At 40.5% G+C, this 23737-nt stretch overlaps 1 protein-coding gene across 2 annotated transcripts in view; it reads right to left on the reverse strand.

Moving 5' to 3' along the window:
- Nucleotides 1-601: 601 nt before the first annotated feature.
- Nucleotides 602-23737, reverse strand: part of wnt6b (wingless-type MMTV integration site family, member 6b) — a 28403-nt gene continuing 5267 nt past the window's right edge. For both annotated transcript variants that reach the window (XM_083536101.1, XM_083536102.1), the window contains exons 2-4: nt 10315-10535; nt 8303-8610; nt 602-2663 (exon numbers count right to left, since the gene is read on the reverse strand). In XM_083536101.1, coding sequence (XP_083392227.1) covers nt 2202-2663; nt 8303-8610; nt 10315-10535 — 991 coding nt within the window. In that variant the 3' untranslated portion in view covers nt 602-2201. The remainder of the gene's footprint in view (nt 2664-8302; nt 8611-10314; nt 10536-23737) is intronic.

The following is a 23737-nucleotide window of genomic DNA, read 5'->3' on the forward strand; positions in this document are numbered from 1 at the left end:
CTGGGCAGGTTGTTCCATCATAGAGATCACTCCATATGAGTTTTTACTCTCTAAATAACAGTTACAGAGTTCAATGATCCGCAGTCCACACAGAACTGCAGGAAGTATGGAATGGGAGCCATGTTGGTTTAGGATTCCTTTCACTTTCTGGAATCTTTTCTGCTCCTAAACGACCCCAAACCATTAATCTTCCACCTCCATGTGTGAGTGTGAGGATGAGGGAGTCTGATCACATCGTCTCTCCTGGTCTACTTCTTACACAAGTTCTTCTGGTAGAAGTTTGTTGCATAGAAACTAAAGGAACATGCATGTGTAATAAGGAGACTCTGTTTTCACAGCCGCTGTAAATTTCTGTTCTGCATTTGAGTGATCGTTATTCAGAAACACTTATAGATATGTACCTGATCTGGAACCACGATCCAAAATGGCTCGTAATCTGGCGTAATCTGAAAAGATCAAGTTTCTGAAAAATCAGACCCGTGTTGTAAAGGTAAAATCAGATTCATGTCACTTCCAGCTGGGAATTTAAATAAAGATCCTTTTGCATTCAACAATCTCAACGAGATATAATTTCTCTTTAAAGGAAAAATGTAGCAGTGACTTTATTCGAAGATATGATTTTAATTTCTACGGTCATGGGAATGTTTTGCAGAGAGACAGTCGTGATTCTGGATCTTCAAATAAAACTTTAACATCTATGTGCTTAACTTTTGAAATCAAACCTAAAAATGAACAGAAAGCTTGCCAGTGCATAAGAAACAGTTTATGTATTAAATAACTAAAAAATATAAAAGGAATAAAAAAAATGGGGTGTTTTACGTAGAGCCATTTATATATAAACATTTTAACACAAGTGTACAATGTGCATAGTTCTCATATTCAAAGTGCTTTGGATGTTCCAGAGGCATCACATTCTGTTAGTAGTCGCCATGTCATCGGGTATAAATAAAAGTCTTTGTCTTTTTGACGCTGTAAATTCTTTACACTGCAACACCAGATTTTTTCACAGAGTCTCGGAGTTTTAGTTTTTGATCCATTAGAACGTGCATGATGGAACATCTGACAATGTTCATTGTCTGGTAGAACCAAATCTACATTCTGCATCATCACTGATCACTCTGGCTTCCAGTTCAGAGTTTCTTTCTTATGAGAACCGTGACACATTCAATTTAAAGTATCTTTAACCTCCTCTTTCTGAACAATCTAGAAAATATGAGGCTCTGAAGGAAAATCGGTGATCTAGAATTTAAAGAGAACAGGTTGCAATATTTCCACTTGGAATATCAGGCAGCAGTGAACATTCTCCATCTGGTGAATTAAACTCGGAGAACAGTATGAAAATAATGATGAGTAGAAAAATCAGGATGGTAATATTCCATTAGTTCCTGAGCTCTATCAGTAGAGTCCATGTTTTAGAACTTAAGATTTTTTTAAATGTATCTAGAACTTCATGAACAGACTCGATTTTTTTGTCTTCTGCAGTCAGTTCATTTTCTGGATTCTTCACTTTTATCAAATCTATCATTAGATAAGTGAGTACTCTAGAACCTTTTCAGATCATGCATTTTAGATTTTGCAAGTCAACCAAATGTGTGGAACATCATGTCAGTGCTCTTTGTTCAGAATTCTAGGAGTTCTTTGACAAAGCAGTCCAGATCTTTCACCAGCAACAAATTGGAACTTCAACATTCCACGGCAGAGATCTTTGTAAAAGTAAATAAAAAAATCATGTTCATAAAGATGAGTCAGCATTCAAAGTATCTTCCAGATCTGAGTCAATGTGGAAAATCTCTATCAGCGCATGTAGAATGTTTGAAATGTAAGTCAAGAATTTAAGCAGAAACATCTGGATGTGATGGTTACTCTGCCATAAGTGTTCCAGGTATGTTCTAGATTCTCCAATGGATTAGTTATTAAAATGGAACTCTATCCAGACAGCTTTTAATCCAATGTGTTAGAATCCCTTGCTTTTAAGGAACCTTTATTAAGGATTAAATTATCTTCTGGAACATTTCATGCTCTTGATTCCAGAACTGCTCATGTTATAATTCCACTCTGGAACTACATCAGGAGAGAAGTTGTTCTTTATAGAAAGACAGTCAAATGTTCTGAAATCAGTGATTCGGTCCTTCAGCAGACAAGTGGGGTGGTGAGGGAATGCAAACACCAAGCGAACAATCATTAGCCCACCAGGTTAGAACTTAGTGACAGAGGCTGAGTTCCTTGCGCACTGAACACTTTTTACACTGGACCACGCAACACCAGTGGAACCGACAGAGGCAGTTCTCCTCCAAAATCACAACCTCCTCTTTATATCCTCGCTCACAGCACAGCAGGTCACAGCCACTTACGTCCAAGGCTGTACTGTTGCAGGTTCTCCCTCTGGTTCCTGGAGAACCAGTCTTTCTGTTTGGAAGACAAAAGTCAGGTGACTCAGCTGAATAGATCAGATCTTGTTTATCTGGAGCTTTAATGTTCTGTCCGACAGGGATCAGCGTCTTTCCATCGTTGCCTCCCATAACCTTTGATGCACCATTGAAGCGCTCTAAAAGACGATTGCCCACTTCCCGGAACCGGGGCAACTTCTTCCAGCAGGTGCGCAGCGTGCAGGAACCCGAAAGCCCATGGCATTTGCATTCAGTCCTCATGTAGTTCTTTACTGCCTGCAGTTAAACACACACACACACACACACACACACACACACACACACACGCACACACATTAAAGTGTTAAAAGACGGTGCACATCAGATGGAATTTGCCCTCCTGCACTCTCCTGTTCTCTGAAGCCTTGAGCTACTTAAGAGCTTATGGAACCTGACAGCAGAGTTGAATCCTGAACCTCCCTCAGGTGATTAACCAACCATTAATGCCAACACAACATTTTCATCCTTGACGATTAATGACTCTTTTGGTGTACAGTTGAAAAAGAATGTCATTACATATAATTATCATCTCAAAGAGAGCTCAAATCCGCTGCACATCTCTGCCTGCTCTTTCCACACCCACCTGTCGATCTCATTCTCAACGAGCTCAAGGTCACACACGTCATTTTAAAAGAATTATCTGTAAGGTAGTGTCTGTGTCATTTAACAATCTTTTGCTGTCTTTATTCTGTCTTTAGTTGTAAGGGGATCTGTCTGCAATAAGCAGACCTGAGAAGGTGATGTCAGTGAATCCAGATCTGAAAAACGAGAGAGTGGCTTTCGATTGGACCACACAAACTTCTGATACACACAAACTGGTTTTATTTTTATTAACGAGACCTGATTTTATTAAAATCACACTCTGGTTTGGAGGATTTCGGGTTACATTTACAAACACACACACACACGCACACACACGCACACACACGCACACACACGCACACACACACACACACGCCTTTCACTGCGGTCCTCACTATTATGATTTTGAAAAAATAAAACGATTTGTTTCAAATGCTGCTCCTGAGCTCTAAAATCCACTCCACCCTATCAGATTCTGCTTGTAAAAATCTGAAACATCCTCCTGAAGTCAGCTAGCATGTTTTCCCATTCTTACTCCACTCCTGAGACCTGCATGCCCTTTCTTCTCGCTGGATAGTGCACCTGTGAGTACAGCTCGAACACTCTTACTGAGCTCTCCAAAGCATCTCTGGATGGTGTTTCTGTTTCAGTGTGTACAGCAGTCAAAGACCTTGTTGTGATTATTGACCCGAGTCTTTCCTTTAAGTCTCACGTGAATAATATCACCAGGATCTCCTTCTTTCACCTTAGAAATATTGCTAAAATGATAAATATGATGTCGTTACAGGATGCAGAAAAACTAGTTGATGCATTTGTAACATCTAGATTAGACTACTGTAACGCTTTACTGTCTGGGTGTTGGAGTAAGTGCAGAAATAAGCTTCAGTTAGTTCAGAATGCAGCAGCAAGAGTCCTCACTAGATCTAGAAAATATGATCACATCAGCCCTGTTTTAATCATCTACACTGCTCCCAATTACATCTCACACTGATTATAAAATACTACTACTGACGTATAAAGCACTTAACGCTCTCACGCCGCAGTATCTGAGTGAACTTCTGTACCAGGATGATCCTCCACGCCTACTTAGATCAAAAGGTGCAGGCTATTTGTTGGAACCTCAAATAATGAAGACTACAGCAGGGGGCAGATGTTTCTCTTATAAACCCCACAGTTATGGAACAGCCTCCAATCAGTGTTCGGGACTCAGACACAGTCTCAGTGTTCAAGTCGAGGTTGAAAACACATTTATTCAGTCAAGCCTTTAATCAGTAGATTTTTTTTTAGGTAAAGGCTCAGATCTGGAGGGAACATGGATATGGAGTGTTTGGTGAACTGGGATATTTGTATGCTGTCGTCCCCTCACATTCACGTGTTCACTCAGGTTTGTTGATGGTGGTGTGGTGGGCCGTCTCTTATCCCAGAGATCCCTCATGTCTGTGTCTCTCTCTCTCTCTCTCTCTCTCTCTCTCTCTCTCATGCTTGGGACGGTTTCTCATCAACACCTTGGGTGGTTCCATGTAATTCCGGAGTAGAACGGGTGCTTTGAGGATGGATTGGACTGTAGTTGGTGTCGGCGGTCTGCTGCACTGATTTGGAAGTGCAGTTTGCTTCTGATCATCATCACTGAACCCCGCAACATTGTATATCTGCTATAAATGGACATTTGGTGCAACCCAGATGAGGATGGGTTCCCTCTTGAGTCTGGTTCCTCTCAAGGTTTCTTCCTTATGCCATCTCGTGGAGTTTTTCCTTGCCACAGTTGTTCATCAGGGACAAACATACTTACAAAGAACATATTTACGTTTAATCTCCACATTATCTGTGTAAAGCTGCTTTGAGACAATGTTCATTGTTAAATGCGCAATACAAATAAACATGAATTGAATTAAATCTTCTGCCCACATATTCCCTTTGAAGCCTCTTGAACACTATACACATTCAGATCCTGCTTTTGAGACCTGCAAGCTTGTCATATCTTTTGTGTCCTACTTTAAAAGTTGGCAAACATCTTTCTCCTGGATTTTTTTCCTGATTGCTATGAGTATGATGTCATGTGTGAAGTTCTTGAGAGCTACAAACACCTGCTGCTATCTTGAGCACAGTCTTCGTCCTAATTTTTGAGGTTTACCAGATACTGCTACTATCCCAGGCCTGCTCTGAAGGTTTCTTCTGCTTCTCCTAATATCTCCAAAACATTCACTTGAATTTCGGATGTTGGTGTGTTTACGGCATCATACTTCCAGTGATTGAAGTAAAGAAGAATTTAGCACAAATTTTTAAGCTTCGGAAAAAACTTTGAAAAAAAAGCTCCTTTTAAGGCTCTTATACAAAACAACATAAAAGCAAAGGACTTGGTCAGGGTCCCAGCAGGGACAGCTTGGTGGTGCTGGGATTTAAACTCTCAACCTTCAGATACGAGATCCAACATTTTAACCACTGAACAACTGCATCCCATCAGTGACCGCTTGGGATTTAAACTCACTCCCTTCCAGGTTGCAGCCCATGTGAGAACTCACTACAGGCCACATTCAAATGACGACATGACTGACTCTCTGCACACTGAAACCACAACAAATGTCAAAATGAAAAGCATACATTTCTGTGCTTCTACTGACCACTGGTTCTTTGCCAACTGATCCTGAAAGCATGTGTTTATACACACTGCCCTCTACTGGAAGAAATACTATATTCTTATACAATTGGAGATAAGAAATTGCATTTCTTTTCTAAAAATGCGAAACAAATTAAAGTTGGAAGCAGCGTCCCGATTCTAGCAGGACTTTTAATTATTCCAGTTTCACTTCCTGTTACAACGGGCATGGGGTAAAAAGTGGGGTCTCATCGAAAACGGACGGAACCAGACGATAAAGCTTAATTCGCTCGGATAACATGGTGTGGTGGGTCGTCTCTTATCCCAGAGATCCTCATGTCGGTGTTTTCTTCTGGTTCTCCCTTGTAGTTATGCTGCCATAGCGAGTCTTACCGGAGTCCAAACTGCACAGTGACATTAACTTTCATACATCAATAATCCATATCCTTCTCTCTCTCTCGTTAAACATGCTCTTGAGGTTCCAGTGACCACTGTTTCTGCTCCCCTTCCCTCCGTGGATCTTCCCACTTCGTCCAGGCCTGCCTCTGGATAGTGTTCTCTTCGACTGGAGGCGACTCTATGCAGCTGGTGATGGTTTCTCTTTAACGCCTTGGGTGGTTCCATAAAATTCCAGAGTAAGAACGGGAGCTTTGAGGATGGATTTGGACTGTAGTTAATGTCAACAGTCTGCAGTTTGCTTCTGATCTCCATCACTGCACCTCAACATCTTTTATCTGAAATAAATGGACATTCGGTGGAACCCAGATGAGGATGAGGTTCCCTCTTGAGTCTGGTTCCTCTCAAGGTTTCTTCCTTCTGCATCTCAGGGAGTTTTTTCTTCACCACAGTCGCCACCGACTTGTTCATCAGGGACAAACTTACACTTATAAAGAACATCTTAATTTTTTTATCTCCACATTATCTGTGTAAAGCTGCTCTGAGACAATGTTCATTGTTAAAAGCTCAATACAAATAAACATGAATTGAATTGAATTATTAAAAAATTAAAAGACTGGATGACTCATAATGGCCCAAAAACCAGTATACAGAAGCTCCTGCATCTCACCCTGCATTTAGACGGATGTTTTGTAACCACTAGTTCAACAGTAAAAGACCTGGGAGTTATTTTAGACAGCAACTTGTCTTTTAAAAATCATTAAAAGTTACAAAAACTGCTTCTTTCACCTTAGAAATATTTATTTTTAATTATTATTTATTAAACATGTCTATATCTGATGCAGAGAAGCTCGCCCATGCGTTCATGACCTCCAGAATAGACTATTGTAATGCATTACTAGGTGGTCCTAGGAGGTCCTGCATCATTAATAAACAAGCTTCAGTTAGTTCAGAATGCAGCAGTCAGAGTTCTCACAAGGTCGAGAAAATATCACCCTATAACCCCAATCTTCTCATCCCTACACTGGCTTCCTGTTACGTTTCAAATCCACTACAAACTACTGCTACTTACCTACAAAACTCTGGGCTTCTAGTAGTTCCTAGAATAGCAAAGTCCACTAAAGGCGGTAGAACATTCTCACATTTAGCTCCTAAACTCTGGAATAGTCTTCCTGACAGTGTTCGGGGTTCAGACACACTTACCCAGTTTAAGTGCAGATTAAAGACGTATGTTTTTAGCGAGTTCTACACATAACACGTCTCTCATCATAACCTTGTGCTCCAGAACATCTGATCACATGCACATTATCAACTTGTGCTGTTAATATCATGAACAGCAGCTACGCTAATTCCTCTCCACTGCTTCTCTTTCTCTCCCCATCCCAAGGCATCCTGAGATTGCTCCAGCCCAAGTTACGTCCCACCTCATGAAGATTGTGGACCTTTAAAGAAGTAGATGCCCACAAACATCCTGAACCATCTAGAGACGTACCAGTGCCAATTGGATCCCAAATCATATGGAATTTGGACACTGGATCTCTTTGAGTGTTTAAAGGCTCTGGCATGGAGAAGCTGGTGTTGGATCTGTGATGATCTCAAATGTTGAGCTATTTTATGAGTTGCTCAGTAGCTCCTAGTTTTATAACCATAATGACTGTAGAAGACTGTAGAAAGATCATCACTCAAAATCACACATTCCAGTGTTCTGTAGTGTTTAAAGACTATAATCACACTCTTGATGTCACCCAAATGAGGATGAGGTTCTGCTTTTGAGTCTGGTTCCTCTCAAGGTTTCTTCCTCATAACATCTAAGGGAGTTTTTCCTTCACCACAGTCTCCATGGTGCTCATCAGGGATAAACACACACCATTCACCTTCACTGTTACATTCTGTAAAGCTGCTTTGAGACAATGTCTGTAGTGAAAAGCGCAATAGAAATAAACTTAACTTGACCTAACTAGAAGTGGGAAGTGGTAGCTCAGTGTTTAAGCTGTTGGGCCTCTAATTGGAAAATGATAGATTTAATTTGTTGTAACACTGTATGACCATAAACTAGGCCCAAATCTGACCTGGTGGTGGCACTAGAGTGCCAGCAGCATTTGGCCCAAATATGGTCAAAATGATTCTTAAACCCGCACAATTGATATGGCAAATTTGTATTTATAATAATAATAATAATAATAATAATAATAATAATAATAATAATAATAATAATAATAATAATAATAATAATAATAATAATAATAATAATAATAATAATAATAATAATAATAATAATAATAATAATAATAATGGTGGTGGTTACCAGGCGTCCGGCCTCGTTGTTGTGCAGGTCGATGAGAGTGCGGATGTCACTCTTCCCCTTCCTGCGCTTGGCATCCATAAACTGTTTGGATTTCTCGTAGCCAAACTCCACATCATCTCCACAACCGCCCCACTCCCATGCCCCGCCCCCATCCCACGCCCCATCAACGATGGGTGGAGCTTCAGCTCGTCGGGGGGGAGGAGCCTCACAGCCACACTGCAGCAGCTCCCCCATGCTACAGGCCTGAGTTACTGCATGAGTCACTCCAGCTGCGGTAATGGCATACATGAAGGCTGTCTCCCGGATATCTGTCACATCACATACACACACACACACACACACACACGCACACACACACACACACACATTGACATGTAAATTTAATACATGTAATAAATGTAAATTTACATTTACACACACTGATGAAATGGGAACTGAATAAGAATTAATTTGCTGGTGAGAAGTAAAGTTGTGGGAGGGGACGGAGGAAGTGTTGGACGGCAAGTGCCATAATATTTGGTGTTTTGATTTGTCACTTGTTTATAGTATCATAAGAAACCCATACCTTTTTAGTTGTTGATAAAATCATGTTAATATTTAGTATTTTTCTTAAATGGCATTATCAAAACTAACAGATCAACTTTGACCTTGATCTCATCAGCAAGGTCATCCAGATGTATGTAGAAATCTTATACATGTCCTTTTGTAACTCTAATGTGCTATAAAAAAGAAATTAATGTAACATGCAGCACAATGCATGCTGCGCCGTTATCACGTGTGCTGCTAGATTTATTCAGTGACAGCTCGGAAAAAAGAACGAGAGTGCAAAGGAGCGGGAGAATCTTGGCATTGCGAGGTAAGTGCCTCGGGCCGAGGCAGTGTCGGTGCTGTTTGGCATGTTTGAATAGCGTAGGAAAACAACTGGCGGTTATTTGTGCAGGAGCAGAAATATGCGAGTCTCCTTTGTGCACCCCGTACCCTCTGTAACAGGAAGTGGACTTGCCTCGGCAGAGCCGCTCGCGCTCTTAATGGTCGCGTCTCACCGTAATTGCGCGAACGTTTCAAAACAGAAGAGCACTTATAGACACGAAGCCTTGCCTCTAGACATGGAGGAATTTATGATTAATTTCCATTCGGAGAGGCAGTCAGTCAGTCTCGCGCCGTGGGGAGTCGAGTTGCAGCCCGTGTGAGAACATGTCAACTTACTGCGGGCCAAATTCATGATGATGCCACTGACTTTCTGCACAGGGAAACCAAAGCACAACTGTTTCTATACACATCAGCCATTTCTGTCCTTTTTATTGACCCTTGGATCGCTGATCCTGAGGGCATGGGGGTTATACACACTGCCCTCTACTGGCAAACACACTCCATTCTAAATCCCAAATAGCCTTGTTTTTCTAAAAATTACTGCCACTGTTCACCTCATGAGTTCTCTGGTTGGAGTCGTTCGTTCTTTAGTCACATGACTCCTATAGACACTTTACAATGCAGTAGATCAGTTTTTTGTCCGAATCTTGACATTATTCTTACAATAAGTATGGGAGTCACGTGACAAAATAAAATGACGGACATAATTAGTCCTTAGCTGCATCGTCATATTTTCATAATCAGAACTACAGTGAAAGTCGTGTATGTAGACGTGTTGGGAATCTGCTTACTGAAAATTTTACTTTTTATTTAAATTCTGATCAAAGAAACGAAATGAACAAAACGACTCGAGAAAAAGATTTGTTCATTTTGATGAATGCGATTTAAAAGAACCGAGTGAAACACAAAGGATTACAGTCTTTATATTAAAATCAGGGATCAGAGCTCATGGGATACACTCATATACTCGAGTGTATTCTGGGAATTTATTACCCTCAATGCATCTCTCTCTCTCTCTCTCTCTCTCTCTCTCTCTCTTTCTCTCTCTCTCTCATACACACACACACACACACACACACACACACACACACCTCTCTCTCTCTCTCTCTCTCTCTCTCTCTCTCTCTCTCTCTCTCTCTCACCCTGTTGTAGGATTTTTCCGAAGTACTTGTTGTGGCTGGTGCAGTTCCAGCGTCGGAAGCGGAATTGATACTGGCACTCTCTCACTCCGAGCTTCGCTCCTTTCACCACTTCTGTCACGATTTCCGGATGGTTCTGACACAGATCAGCCTGCTTACTGCCCAAACGCTTCGTCTTCCTGCAGATACTGTTAGGATCCATGATCAGGGGACTGCCCACTGCCCTGCAACACACACACACACACACACACACACACACACACACACACACACACAATCTTCAAAAATCTAAAATCACATTTCAATTGACAAGAGAATTTCTGGACTAGAATCTGTTCACTGATCTGATTGGCTGAAAGCTGTGATCATGTGATATTGATTAAAGGAGAATTCACGCTGATTGTGATTTGATGTCACTGCTGGTAGAATGCAGTTCCTCTTCACACTTTCGCTTCTTTTTCTTCATCAACTTTCTAACATTTTTTTTCTTGCTTGCTTTCTTTCACTTTCCCACCATCAGTTTGTTTGTCTTCATCTTTCGCTTTCTTTCCTTCCATCTATTATTCTCTCTCCATTCATTTCTCTCTCTCTCTCTCTTTCTTTCCCTCCATTACTTGTTATATTTTCTTCCCTTTAGTCTTCTCTCTTTCTCTCTCTCTCTCTCTCTCTCTCTCTCTCTCTCTCTCTCTTTCTCTCTCTCTCTCTCTCTCTCTCTCTCTCTCTCTCTATTTCCTCTTACTTTTTTTCTCTCCATTTTTTAATATAAAGTAATAAAGTTACTTTTTCTTTCTTCCCTTCTTCACCCTTCTATCTGAGGTTTTTTTAGGTGGACGTATGTAAAGAAAAAAGTCTTGGTTTTAGATTTTGGGTAAAAAAGTGCGTTTTGGTTGTAAATGTAATTTATGACGAAGCAGCCGCATGTGCTGTGAAGGAACACCTCATCGCTCCGGCTCCACTCCTGTCAGGCCTAATCTCTCAGCGTAATAGCATTTATCTGCTCTGCTCAGTTTATTTTAAGAAGTCGAGCCGAGCGCTCGGGCCAGGTGGTCTGAAGATGTACGATGTTGGAGATAGCAGGCTCGCAGCCGTCGCGTCGCTTCTGATTGGTCAAATGTTTTGTTTAAAACGCAGCGGCTTTACGCATACAACCTCGCTCTCTGTGCGTGACTCGTGACCACCACACACACACACACACACACACACACACACACACACAGTTACTCAGGATATGCAAGAGAGAAGTTGTCGTTTTATGACTAGGGTTGGATCAGCGTGTTATAAAACGCCGTGAACGCTCCCCAGCCCTGCATAATGCCTTACGACTTCTGGAGCGGTGACATTATTGACAACGTTTCCATGGAGACACAAGTTCAGGACGACATCATCATAGTCGTGTCTTTCCCAGATCATACACCCTGTGCGTGACCCAGCTGATTATCTGCTGTTTGTGTGGGTGTGTGTCGGAGTGATAATCCAGAATAACAGCACAAGTTTCTCTCTCCGAGGGGCGAGGTCGAGCTCTTGAACTGTTTAGAGGAAGAGATTTTAAAAGGAATGCGTCAGAATCCCAGTATTGAGAAGATCAGAAGGTTGTGGATCCACCAATATGACCACTGGGATCCAGGATTCCAAAACAAGTCCATTCAACATAAAGACTTTACAAAAACATGAAGACTTCAGAAACTTTCACACACAAAACCCTCATGAAGAGCTTTTACTTTTCAGCTGGACCAAGAACTCAGTGTGAACCTTCACCCCACAACCAAACCCTGGCACTTTAATACCATCATGTTACAGTACATTATTGATCTGTACATCTGGATCTACTGTGATGTTTCTCCTGCATCTTATTACACACATCACACACACACATGAGGTGTTTATCAAAAAGTCTATCTTAAAAGGTGATGTGTGTAAAAATAGATAAATAAAAGTTTTATTTTGTAAACAGCGCTAGACTCCTGTACGAGACCACCTCGTACAGGTTTGATTAAAGCTCATCACCAGCTCTCTGATCCATTCGGATGCCCTGGTCTCATGCTCCACATGGACAACCTGAAGATACATGAGATTTCTGTGGATAGTAATCACTCAGAAAAAAAGAAGATGCAAATGAGCTGCAGTCACCATTACACATTCTCCATCCGTGAACAGTTCAATAGAATAAACTTCATGATGAAGATATAATCAGCTTCCTGGTGACCTTGGACGATTTGGAAGGTCACAAGGACCACGAAGGTGCCATTGCTGGGGCCCTTGAGCAAGGCCCTTGAAGGGACTATACAATGTAGATGAGGATGGATTCCAATTAAATTTTGTTTTGTTTGGCTTCTCTCAAGGTCCCTCACATATTGTCTCAGCGAGCTTTTCCATCACCAGACACCTCTGTCTCACTCAATTTTGCATTTCAATTCTTAATGTATTTGCTTTGGGACATTTTCAGTTATTAAAATCACTAAACAAACCAAATACAAGATACTAAACTACTGATACTGTGCACCTGTACAGTGTGGATTTAATACTGCACCATAACCTTACTATCGCATTTCAGTTCTTCTTCTTCTTTTGCACTACTCTGTGGATGTGAACTTCAGTTCCTAATCTTAGTTTCCGACACTAATCTAATAAAGATGTTCAGTACAGTTACAGTGTGCACATAAAACACTCCAAAATACTTACATCATCAACATTCCAAAAGTTCCTGTGAATTAGGGAATTCATTTATTATTTTTCCAAAAACTGTCTGCAAAATATAACTGCATCATCATCATCATCATCATCATCATCATCATCCTCATCCTTTGTGCTTTAATAATATACATAATATTACATTTCTCTAAAGTGAGAAATGTCATCTTTAACATGAAACAAGCCTAATGTATCACCACAAATTTTTCTATCAACCTCTTATCCTCTTATCCTCTGGTTCTTCACCATTTCGTCTGTAATCAAGGGTTCTAGGTTTCTAAGAAGTTCTACAAGGAGCAACTTCAGAACCTGTAGGTGTTAATCCAGAAAATGTGTTTTGCTGGTTATTGTTTCATATACAGTATAATATATATATATATATAAAATCTGCTGTACAAAAAACTCTAACCAGGACCATAAAATATTCTTGCTGTCACTTCCATGTAAAACTTTTTCATGACTAAGAACCCTTAAACTATACACAGGACTTTTAGGAACTTTTATTTCATTTACAGCATTTGTCAGACGCTTTTATCCAGAGCGACTTACTATGATGTTATTTATACACTGAGCAGGTGAGGGTTTAGAGCCGAGCTCAGTGACCTCAGTGGTGCTGAGATTTAAACTTACATCCTTCCAATCAGAAGTCCAAGATCTTGACCACTGAGACACCACTTCTCTATTCACTCTTTCCTGAATGAGTTAGGACCTGAGATTATAGAGTGTGTTTGATTTAGATTTCACAAAGGAGCTTCTTCTTAAAGTATACTTACATTTCATTACATTTAATATTCTATTCCTCTTTACATTTCTATAATATTAAACAGTTGTAAAAAGTCTCACATCATATTGAACTCTATATTAAATGTAATTTCACATATACATTTTTCTGAGCTTCATTAGCGTAACCTTCATTTTGTTCTGCAGTCTTAGCTTCGTCACCATGCTAGCTTGTTTATCTACCTTACCTCTATTTTTTATTAACAAAGAATTAACAAATATTAATGTACAATATGTAATAATGTACATTGTGTGTACAACCGTACAAAGTCATACGATTTGTGTATATACAGATAATAGATATGAAGATCATCTGGGATATGCAATAAAATACACCATTATATACAGAAATCATTGCGCGGAGCAGAACTGTGTTTAAGACTGCACTAGATATGAATCTTCATCAGCAGCATTTATAAACTATGACACTTGTATAATCTTTTGGGATTTTCCCCCACAATCATCACTATTGTTTTTTAATTCATCCATCCATCCATTCATCCATCCATCCATCCATCCATCTAGACATGATAAGCCATCTTTAATTAAAAGCAGACGTATCAAAAGAAAATATACAAATCATGTTTAAAAAAGCACTGCATTTACAGTTCAGTTAATTAGCAGACGAGTCTGAGACAAAACGCAGATTTAAAACCGCAACAGAAACAATTCAGCAGCAAAGAAACAAAAACATCAAGGAACCTACAATTACAATGAGTTTATACTTTACATTGTTTTTTTTAGAATGGGTGGTCTTTTTAATGTGTGTGTGTGTGTGTGTGTGTGTGTGTGTGTGTGTGTGTAATTGAGCCCAATCAGTAGCAGTGAGACGGGCTGTTGGTGTGTGTTGCCGGCTGAAATCCTTGGCAGCCATAATTGTAGGTTGTAGTGTTTGTTGGGAACAGGAGCGTGTACCTGACCGAGATCCAACAAGTAAGAACCCGGAAGAGGAACCAGGCTCATAGATGTTTCTACTTAAATACAAACACACACACACACACACACACACACACACACACCATAATCCATATAATCCTATCATCTATAATCAATAAACAAAAACATGGCAAAACCATGAAACAATAAATACACGAAAGCCCATAAATGGTGCATAAACACCAACATGTCAGTTTCTTTCTATTATTGTTACTACTCCAAGTTTTGCAAATGACAAATAAGAAACAGGACATGAGACAAATACCAGGTTTGGACTTAACCATGGACTATGGGGTTGGGCCTGGACCAAATCCACACACACACACACACACGCACACACCCGCGCACACACACGCGCACACACACGATGCATTCAGTGACCTGGTGGTCTACAATCATCCTAAATTCAAAGCATGTAACAATTCTGTAACACCAGGAACATCTCCTGTTATAGTATGGATCTAAACTCTATTCCACTGATGTGGAGAACAGAAGACAAACACTATATTTGTCTGATGAACCTGGTGAAGGGAATTTAAAAATTGCACACTGTTGAAAATGACATTTATTTATTTATTATAAAAATAACTTTACATTCCAAATTAGAGACGGACCTTAAACAAACATCAGTAGATCAGGACCTACAGTAGATCCCACATCTCCATAAAAATACAGTCTCAGATTCCTGGAAGCCTCCTAATGTTCCTGCTCTAACAGCAGGCTGAAATCAACCCTAATCACAGAGGCTCGGCTCGGCTTGAAGATGGAGTGTGGAGATTATGCCGATGGGAACAGAGCAGATCTAAAACTAGGAGATAAATATCTCCTATTATGATATGTATGATATTGAAAATATTTACACAACACACAGAGCAGCATGTGGAGTAGTCCAAGCCTGGAATCTCCATTATGTCCTTCTTTTACCTCCAACACTGTAGTCTTCAACTACATTTCAGTGAAGGTGTGTGGTGGAGACATTAAACATGATCCATCACGCTTCATTAAGACATTCTTTTTATATGGAGAACATGTTACATATTCTAATGGTTCAATTATTGAAATTTCTATTTAAAATTTTACTATTATAAATATTAACAATATAATAATTTTGCATTAGTATTTTTTAATAAGTTTATTTTGAGGGTATGATTAAGTAAAACCTCTAATATTATAATGAGGTCTGGAATAGCATATAACACACACACACAGTTATTAAATGAAGGTTTTTATAATTGATGGAAAACAAAATCCAAAACTACATGGCCCTGTGTGAAGCGTAATAACTGGTGGGCCCGCCCTCAGCAGCAAGCAAGCGTTTGTGATAAGTCTGTTACAGCACTGCGGAGGAATTTAGCTAATTTTTCTGAGCATGAACCTCCTTTTTAAGGTCATGCCACAGCATTTCAATAGGATTCAGGTCAGGCCTTTGACTAGGCCACTACAAAGTCTTCATTTTGGTTTTCTTCAGCTATTCAGAGGTGGACCTGCTGGTGTGTTTTGGATCAGAACCCAAGTTCCCTTCAGCTTGAGGTCATGAACAGATGGCAGGAAATTCTCCTTCAGGATTTTTTGGTAAACAGCTGAATTCATGGTTCCATTTATCACAGCAAGTCTTCCAGGTCATGAAGCAGCAAAAAACATCCCCAGACCTTCACACTACCACCACCATATTTCACTGTTGGGATGATGTTCTTTTTCTAAAATGAGGTGTTACTTTTACACCAGACGTAATGGAACACACACCTTCCAAAAAGTTCAACTTTTGTCTCGTCAGTCAGAGTATTTTTCCAAAAGTCTTGGGGATCATCAAGATGTTTTCTGGAAAAACTGAGACGAGCCTTTATGTTCTTTTTGCTCAGCAGTGGTTTTGGTCTTGGAACTCTGCCTTGCAGATCATTTTTGCAGAGATTCTTTCTCATGGTGGAGTCATGAACACTGACCTTAACTGAGGCAAGTGAGGCCTGCAGTTGTTCTCATTCGTTTCAAAATTTCTTTGGATCTCTGCATGATGTCTAGCTTTTGAGGATCTTTTGGTCAAATTCACTTTGTCAGGCAGGTCCTATTTAAGAGATGTTTTGATTGTGAACAGGTGTGGCAGTAATCAGGCCTGGGGGTGTGGCTAGAAAAGTTTAACTCAGATGTGATAAACCACAGTTTTAACAGGGGGCAAACACTTTCACACAGGGCCATGTAGTTGTAGGGATTAGTTTACCCTCAATAATAAAAACCTTCATTTAAAAACTGCAGGTTATGTTTTCCTTTACTAATATTTAAATTAGGTGATGGTCTAAAACATTAAAAAGTGGGACAAACATGCAAAAAAATAAAATAAATCAGGAAGGGGGCAAACACTTATTCACACAATTGTGTAAATATATATAACATGCACTACAATTTATGTTGATAGTATTGATTATTTGATATTTGATCATTTTATGTCATTCATTTTTAAATATATAAATATTTCTGGGATCCCACAGGGTTCAATGTTCAGCTCGGTTTGAATCATTTAATAATTTTACTAAAAGTCTAATATTTCTTTTAAATGCACCACTTTTGTTGAATGTAATAGAGGCAAAAGCAGATGAAGAATTCATTTTTAACAGTAAAAAGAAGAAAAGGTTAAAAATGAGGTACAAAAACCAAAGAACAAAATAAACAGAACCAGATCATGGTGTATAAAGCAGCACACAACAATGAACAAAAGCTAAACATTGAGTGAGGCTTTAACACTCGTGTTCATTACAGAAAATGTGACAGAGGTGTGAAAATAGTTGTTTGACACGCTGTGTGAGATGCAGTGACTGATGGGAAATGGAGTCCAGCAATTAAAAAAATATTAATAAAAAATAAATAAATAATGTAATATATACATATAGACATATACACACACACACACACACACACACACACACACACACACACACACACACACAAACCAGACCAAAAGCTTGGTATGTGAATCTTTTTGAGCATCCCATTCCCAACTGAATCCCCAGCTATAGTGTAGTATATATTGCATGTACAGTGGGTATGGAAAGTATTCAGACCCCCTTAAATTTTTCACTTTTTGTTATATTGCAGCCATTTGCTAAAATCATTTAAGTTCATTATTCTTTCTCATGAATGTACACACAGCTCCCCATACTGACAGAAAAACACAGAATTGTTGACATTGTTGCAGATTTATTAAAAAAGAAAAACTGAAATATCACATGGTCCTAAGTATTCAGACCCTTTGCTGTGACACTCATATATTTAACTCAGGTGCTCTCCATTTCTTCTGATCATCCTTGAGATGGTTCTACACCTTCATTTGAGTCCAGCTGTGTTTGATTATACTGATTGGACTTGATTAGGAAAGCCACACACCTGTCTATATAAGACCTTCCAGATCACAATGCATGTCAGAGCAAATGAGAATCATGAGGTCAAAGGAACTGCCTGAAGAGCTCAGGGACAGAATTGTGGCAAGGCACAGATCTGGCCAAGGTTACAAAAAGATTTCTGCTGCACTTAAGGTTCCTAAGAGCACAGTGGCCTCCATAATCCTCAAATGGAAGACGTTTGGGACGACCAGAACCCTTCCTAGAGCTGGCCGTCCGGCCAAACTGAGCTATCGGGGGAGAAGAGCCTTGGTGAGAGAGATAAAGAAGAACCCAAAGGTCACTGTGGCTGAGCTCCAGAGATGCAGTCAGGAGATGGGAGAAAGTTGTAGAAAGTCAACCATCACTGCAGCCCTCCACCAGTCGGGGCTTTATGGCAGAGTGGCCCGACGGAAGCCTCTCCTCAGTGTAAGACACATGAAAGCCCGCATGGAGTTTGCTAAAAAACACCTGAAGGACTCCAAGATGGTGAGAAATAAGATTCTCTGGTCTGATGAGACCAAAATAGAACTTTTTGTCCTTAATTCTAAGCGGTATGTGTGGAGAAAACCAGGCACTGCTCATCACCTGTCCAATACAGTCCCAACAGTGAAGCATGGTGGTGGCAGCATCATGCTGTGGGGGTGTTTTTCAGCTGCAGGGACAGGACGACTGGTTGCAATCGAGGGAAAGATGAATGTGGCCAAGTACAGGGATATCCTGGACAAAAACCTTCTCCAGAGTGCTCTGGACCTCAGACTGGGCCGAAGGTTTACCTTCCAACAAGACAATGACCCTAAGCACACAGCTAAAATAACGAAGGAGTGGCTTCACAACAACTCCGTGACTGTTCTTGAATGGCTCAGCCAGAGCAATGACTTAAACCCAATTGAGCATCTCTGGAGAGACCTAAAAATGGCTGTCCACCAACGTTTACCATCCAACCTGACAGAACTGGAGAGGATCTGCAAGGAGGAATGGCAGAGGATCCCCAAATCCAGGTGTGAAAGACTTGTTGCATCTTTCCCAAAAAGACTCCTGGCTGTATTAGATCAAAAGGGGGCTTCTACTAAATACTGAGCAAAGGGTCTGAATACTTAGGACCATGTGATATTTCAGTTTTTCTTTTTTAATAAATCTGCAACAATGTCAACAATTCTGTGTTTTTCTGTCAGTATGGGGAGCTGTGTGTACATTCATGAGGAAGAAGAATGAACCTAAATGATTTTAGCAAATGGCTGCAAAATAACAAAGAGTGAAAAATTTAAGGGGGTCTGAATACTTTCCATACCCACTGTATATAAACTTTCTATTGTGCTTTGCTATTTTTTTTATTATTATTATTATAAATTAGATTCTAGATTATTTTAGATTAGATAAATATCCCAACGTCCTAATGTTCAAACAGTTTGCTTTTTTCTTCATCACTGATTTGATCATTTTTTTTTTTCTCTTCATCTTTTTTTATTCAATTGATCTGGGAAGTGTCACAGACAAATTAAACTCTGTTCACACACACACACACACACACACACACACACACACACACACACACACACAGCAGTTTCCTAATGGAGTATGAAGGTGCAGATAAGAGTCATCTCCTCTATTCAGAGTGAAATATGTATTCAATCACAAGTTTGTGTGTGTGTGTGTGTGTGTGGGAGTTATTTTAGACAGCAACTTATCTTTTAAAAATCACATCAATCAAGTTACAAAAACAGCCTTCTTTCACCTTAGAAATATTTCTAAGCTAAGAAATATGTTATCTATATCTGATGCAGAGAAGCTCGTCCATGTGTTTATGACCTCTAGAATAGACTACTGTAATGCATTACTAGGTGGATGTCCTGCATCATTAATAAACAAGCTTCAGTTAGTTCAGAATGCGGCAGCAAGAGTTCTTACTAGGTCAAGAAAATACGATCATATAACCCCAATATTATCGTCCCTACATTGGCTTCCTATTAAGTTTCGAATAGACTACAAATTACTGCTACTCACTTATAAAGCACTAAATGGTTTGGCTCCCATGTATCTATCCAGTCTCTTAACACGCTACAATCCGTCACGCTCCCTGAGATCTCAAAACTCTGGGCTTCTAGTAGTTCCTAGAATAGCAAAGTCCACTAAAGGCGGTAGAGCATTTTCACATTTAGCTCCTAAACTCTGGAATAGTCTTCCTGACAGTGTTCGGGGTTCAGATACACTCTCCCAGTTTAAGTGTAGATTAAAAACATATCTTTTTAGCAAAGCCTACACATAACACACATCACACACATCACATCACAACCTTGTGCTCCAGAACATCTGATCACATGCACATTATCAACTTGTGCTGTTAATATCATGAACAGCAGCTACGCTAATTCCTCTCCACTGCTTCTCTTTCTCTCCCCATCCCGAGGCTTCCTGAGGTTTGGCCAGCTCCAGTCACGTCCCACCTCGTGAAGATTATGGACCTATGGATGATCATGGAGAAGTAGATGCCGAGTGTTCAAAGGCCCTGGCATGGAGAAGCTGATGCTGGATCTATGATGATCACAAATTGTTCTGTATTGTTGAAAGATTTATGACCAAACTCTTGATGTCACCCATATGAGGATGGGTTCCCCTTTGAGTCTGGTTCCTCTCAAGGTTTCTTCCTCATATCATCTAAGGGAGTTTTTCCTTGCCACTGTCGCCACGGCTGCTCATCAGGGACAAACGCACACCATTCACCTTCACTGTTGTTTTCTGTAAAGCTGCTTTGAGACAATGTCTGTTGTGAAAAGCGCTATACAAATAAACTTGACTTGACTTGACTTGACTCATATTGTATGCTAATGAGGTCAGAGAAAGAAATTGTTGTGTTGATACAGGCACTTTGGGTATAAATATATAGTTTATTGCAATTAATAACCAATAAAAAAAAGAAATAATAATAATTATTATTTAAATTATGAATTGGCTCTTTTTATTCAGATTTCCATGCAACAGAGGTTTTAATAGAAAAACCCCAATAAAAAAAAGTTGATGTGTAAAATGTAAATGAGAACAGAATGTGTTGGAACTGAAGAGAACAGTTGCTGGAGTTTTTGAATAGGAACATTGTCCTATCAGATGCAGAATTCTAGCTAACAGTGTTTTGTTGTATTTTTGTATATTTTTTATTTGAACTGAAGGCTGATGATAACCCAGAAGGTCCCGCTCATCTTTAGTACGGAGGACATCGTGTCCATGGTTTCAAAAAGAAATAAAAAATTTGATTTACCACAGAACAGTTTTCCACTGTGCCTCAGTAGATTATGAATGAGTTTTGGCCCAAAGAGGATGGTGGTGTTTTTAGATCATGTTCACGCATGTCTTCTTTAAATGAACCCGCATTTGTGGATGACATGCAAACGGTGTTCACAGACAATGATTTCTGGAGGTGTTAATGAGCCCATGCAGTGATTTCCATTACAGAATCATAACTGCTTTAAATGCAGTCGCCCCTGAGGGCCTGAAAATCACAAGCATCCAATATTGATTTACACCCTTTTTCCTTATGCACAGTTTTCTCCAGATTCTCAGAATATATAACAGTCCACACTTTTATACAATTCTACACACTTCTACACCACCATTTTACACCACTCCACACACTTATACACCACTCCACACACCTCTACACCACTCCACACACTTATACACCACTCCACACACTTATACACCACTCCACACACTTATACACCACTCCACACACCTCTACACCACTCCACACACTTATACACCACTCCACACACTTATACACCACTCCACACACTTATACACCACTCCACACACCTCTACACCACTCCACACACTTATACACCACTCCACACACTTATACACCACTCCACACACCTCTACACCACTCCACACACCTCTACACCACTCCACACACTTATACACCACTCCACACACTTATACACCACTCCACACACTTATACACCACTCCACACACTTATACACCACTCCACACACCTCTACACCACTCCACACACTTATACACCACTCCACACACTTATACACCACTCCACACACCTCTACACCACTCCACACACCTCTACACCACTCCACACACTTATACACCACTCCACACACTTATACACCACTCCACACACCTCTACACAACTCCACACACTTATACACCACTCCACACACTTATACACCACTCCACACACCTCTACACCACTCCACACACCTCTACACCACTCCACACACTTATACACCACTCCACACACTTATACACCACTCCACACACCTCTACACCACTCCACACACTTATACACCACTCCACACACCTCTACACCACTCCACACACTTATACACCACTCCACACACCTCTACACCACTCCACACACTTATACACCACTCCACACACCTCTACACCACTCCACACACTTATACACCACTCCACACACCTCTACACCACTCCACACACCTTTACACCACTCCACACACTTATACACTACTCCACACACTTCTACACCACTCCACACACCTCTACACCACTCCACACACCTCTACACCACTCCACACATTTCTACACAATTCCACACACCTCTACACCACTCCACACGCTTCTACACAATTCTACATAACTCTACACCACTCTACACACTTCTACACCACTGCACACACCTCTACACCACTCCACACACTTCTACGTCACTCCACACACTTCTACACCACTCCACACACCTCTTCACCACTGCACACACCTCTACACCACTCCACACATTTCTACGCCATTTCACACACTTCTACACAATTACACACACCTCTACACCACTCCAAACACTTCTACACCACTCCACACACCTCTACACCACTCTACACACTTCTACACCACCATTTTACACCACTCCACATACTTCTACACCACTCCACACACCTCTACACCACTCCACACACTTCTACACCACTCCACACACCTCTACACAATTCCACACACCTCTACACCACTCCACACACTTCTACACCACTGCACACACCTCTACACCACTCCACACACCTCTACACCACTCCACACACCTCTACACAATTCCACATACCTCTACACCACTCTACACACTTCTACACCACTGCACACACCTCTACACCACTCCACACACTTCTACACAATTCCACATACCTCTACACCACTCTACACAGTTCTACACCACTGCACACACCTCTACACCACTCCACACACCTCTACACAATTCCACATACCTCTACACCACTCTACACACTTCTACACCACTGCACACACCTCTACACCACTCCACACACTTCTACACAATTCCACACACTTCTACACCACCATTTTACACCACTTCACACACTTCTACACCACTGCACACACCTTTACACCATTCCACATACTTCTACACTGTTCCACACACTTCTACACCACTCCACACACTTCTTCACCATTCCACACACGTCTACACCACCATTGTACACCATTCCACACACTTCTACACCACTCTACACACTTCTACACCATTCCACACACTTCTACACCACTCTACACACTTCTACACCACTGCACACACCTTTGCACCACTCCACACACCTTTACACCACTCCACACACTTCTTCATCACTCCACACACCTCTACACCACTCTAAACACTTCTACACAATTCCACACACCTCTACACCAC

Source organism: Silurus aristotelis (genome assembly GCF_946808225.1).
Source record: "Silurus aristotelis genome assembly, chromosome: 3".
Taxonomy (NCBI): Eukaryota; Metazoa; Chordata; class Actinopteri; order Siluriformes; family Siluridae; genus Silurus; species Silurus aristotelis.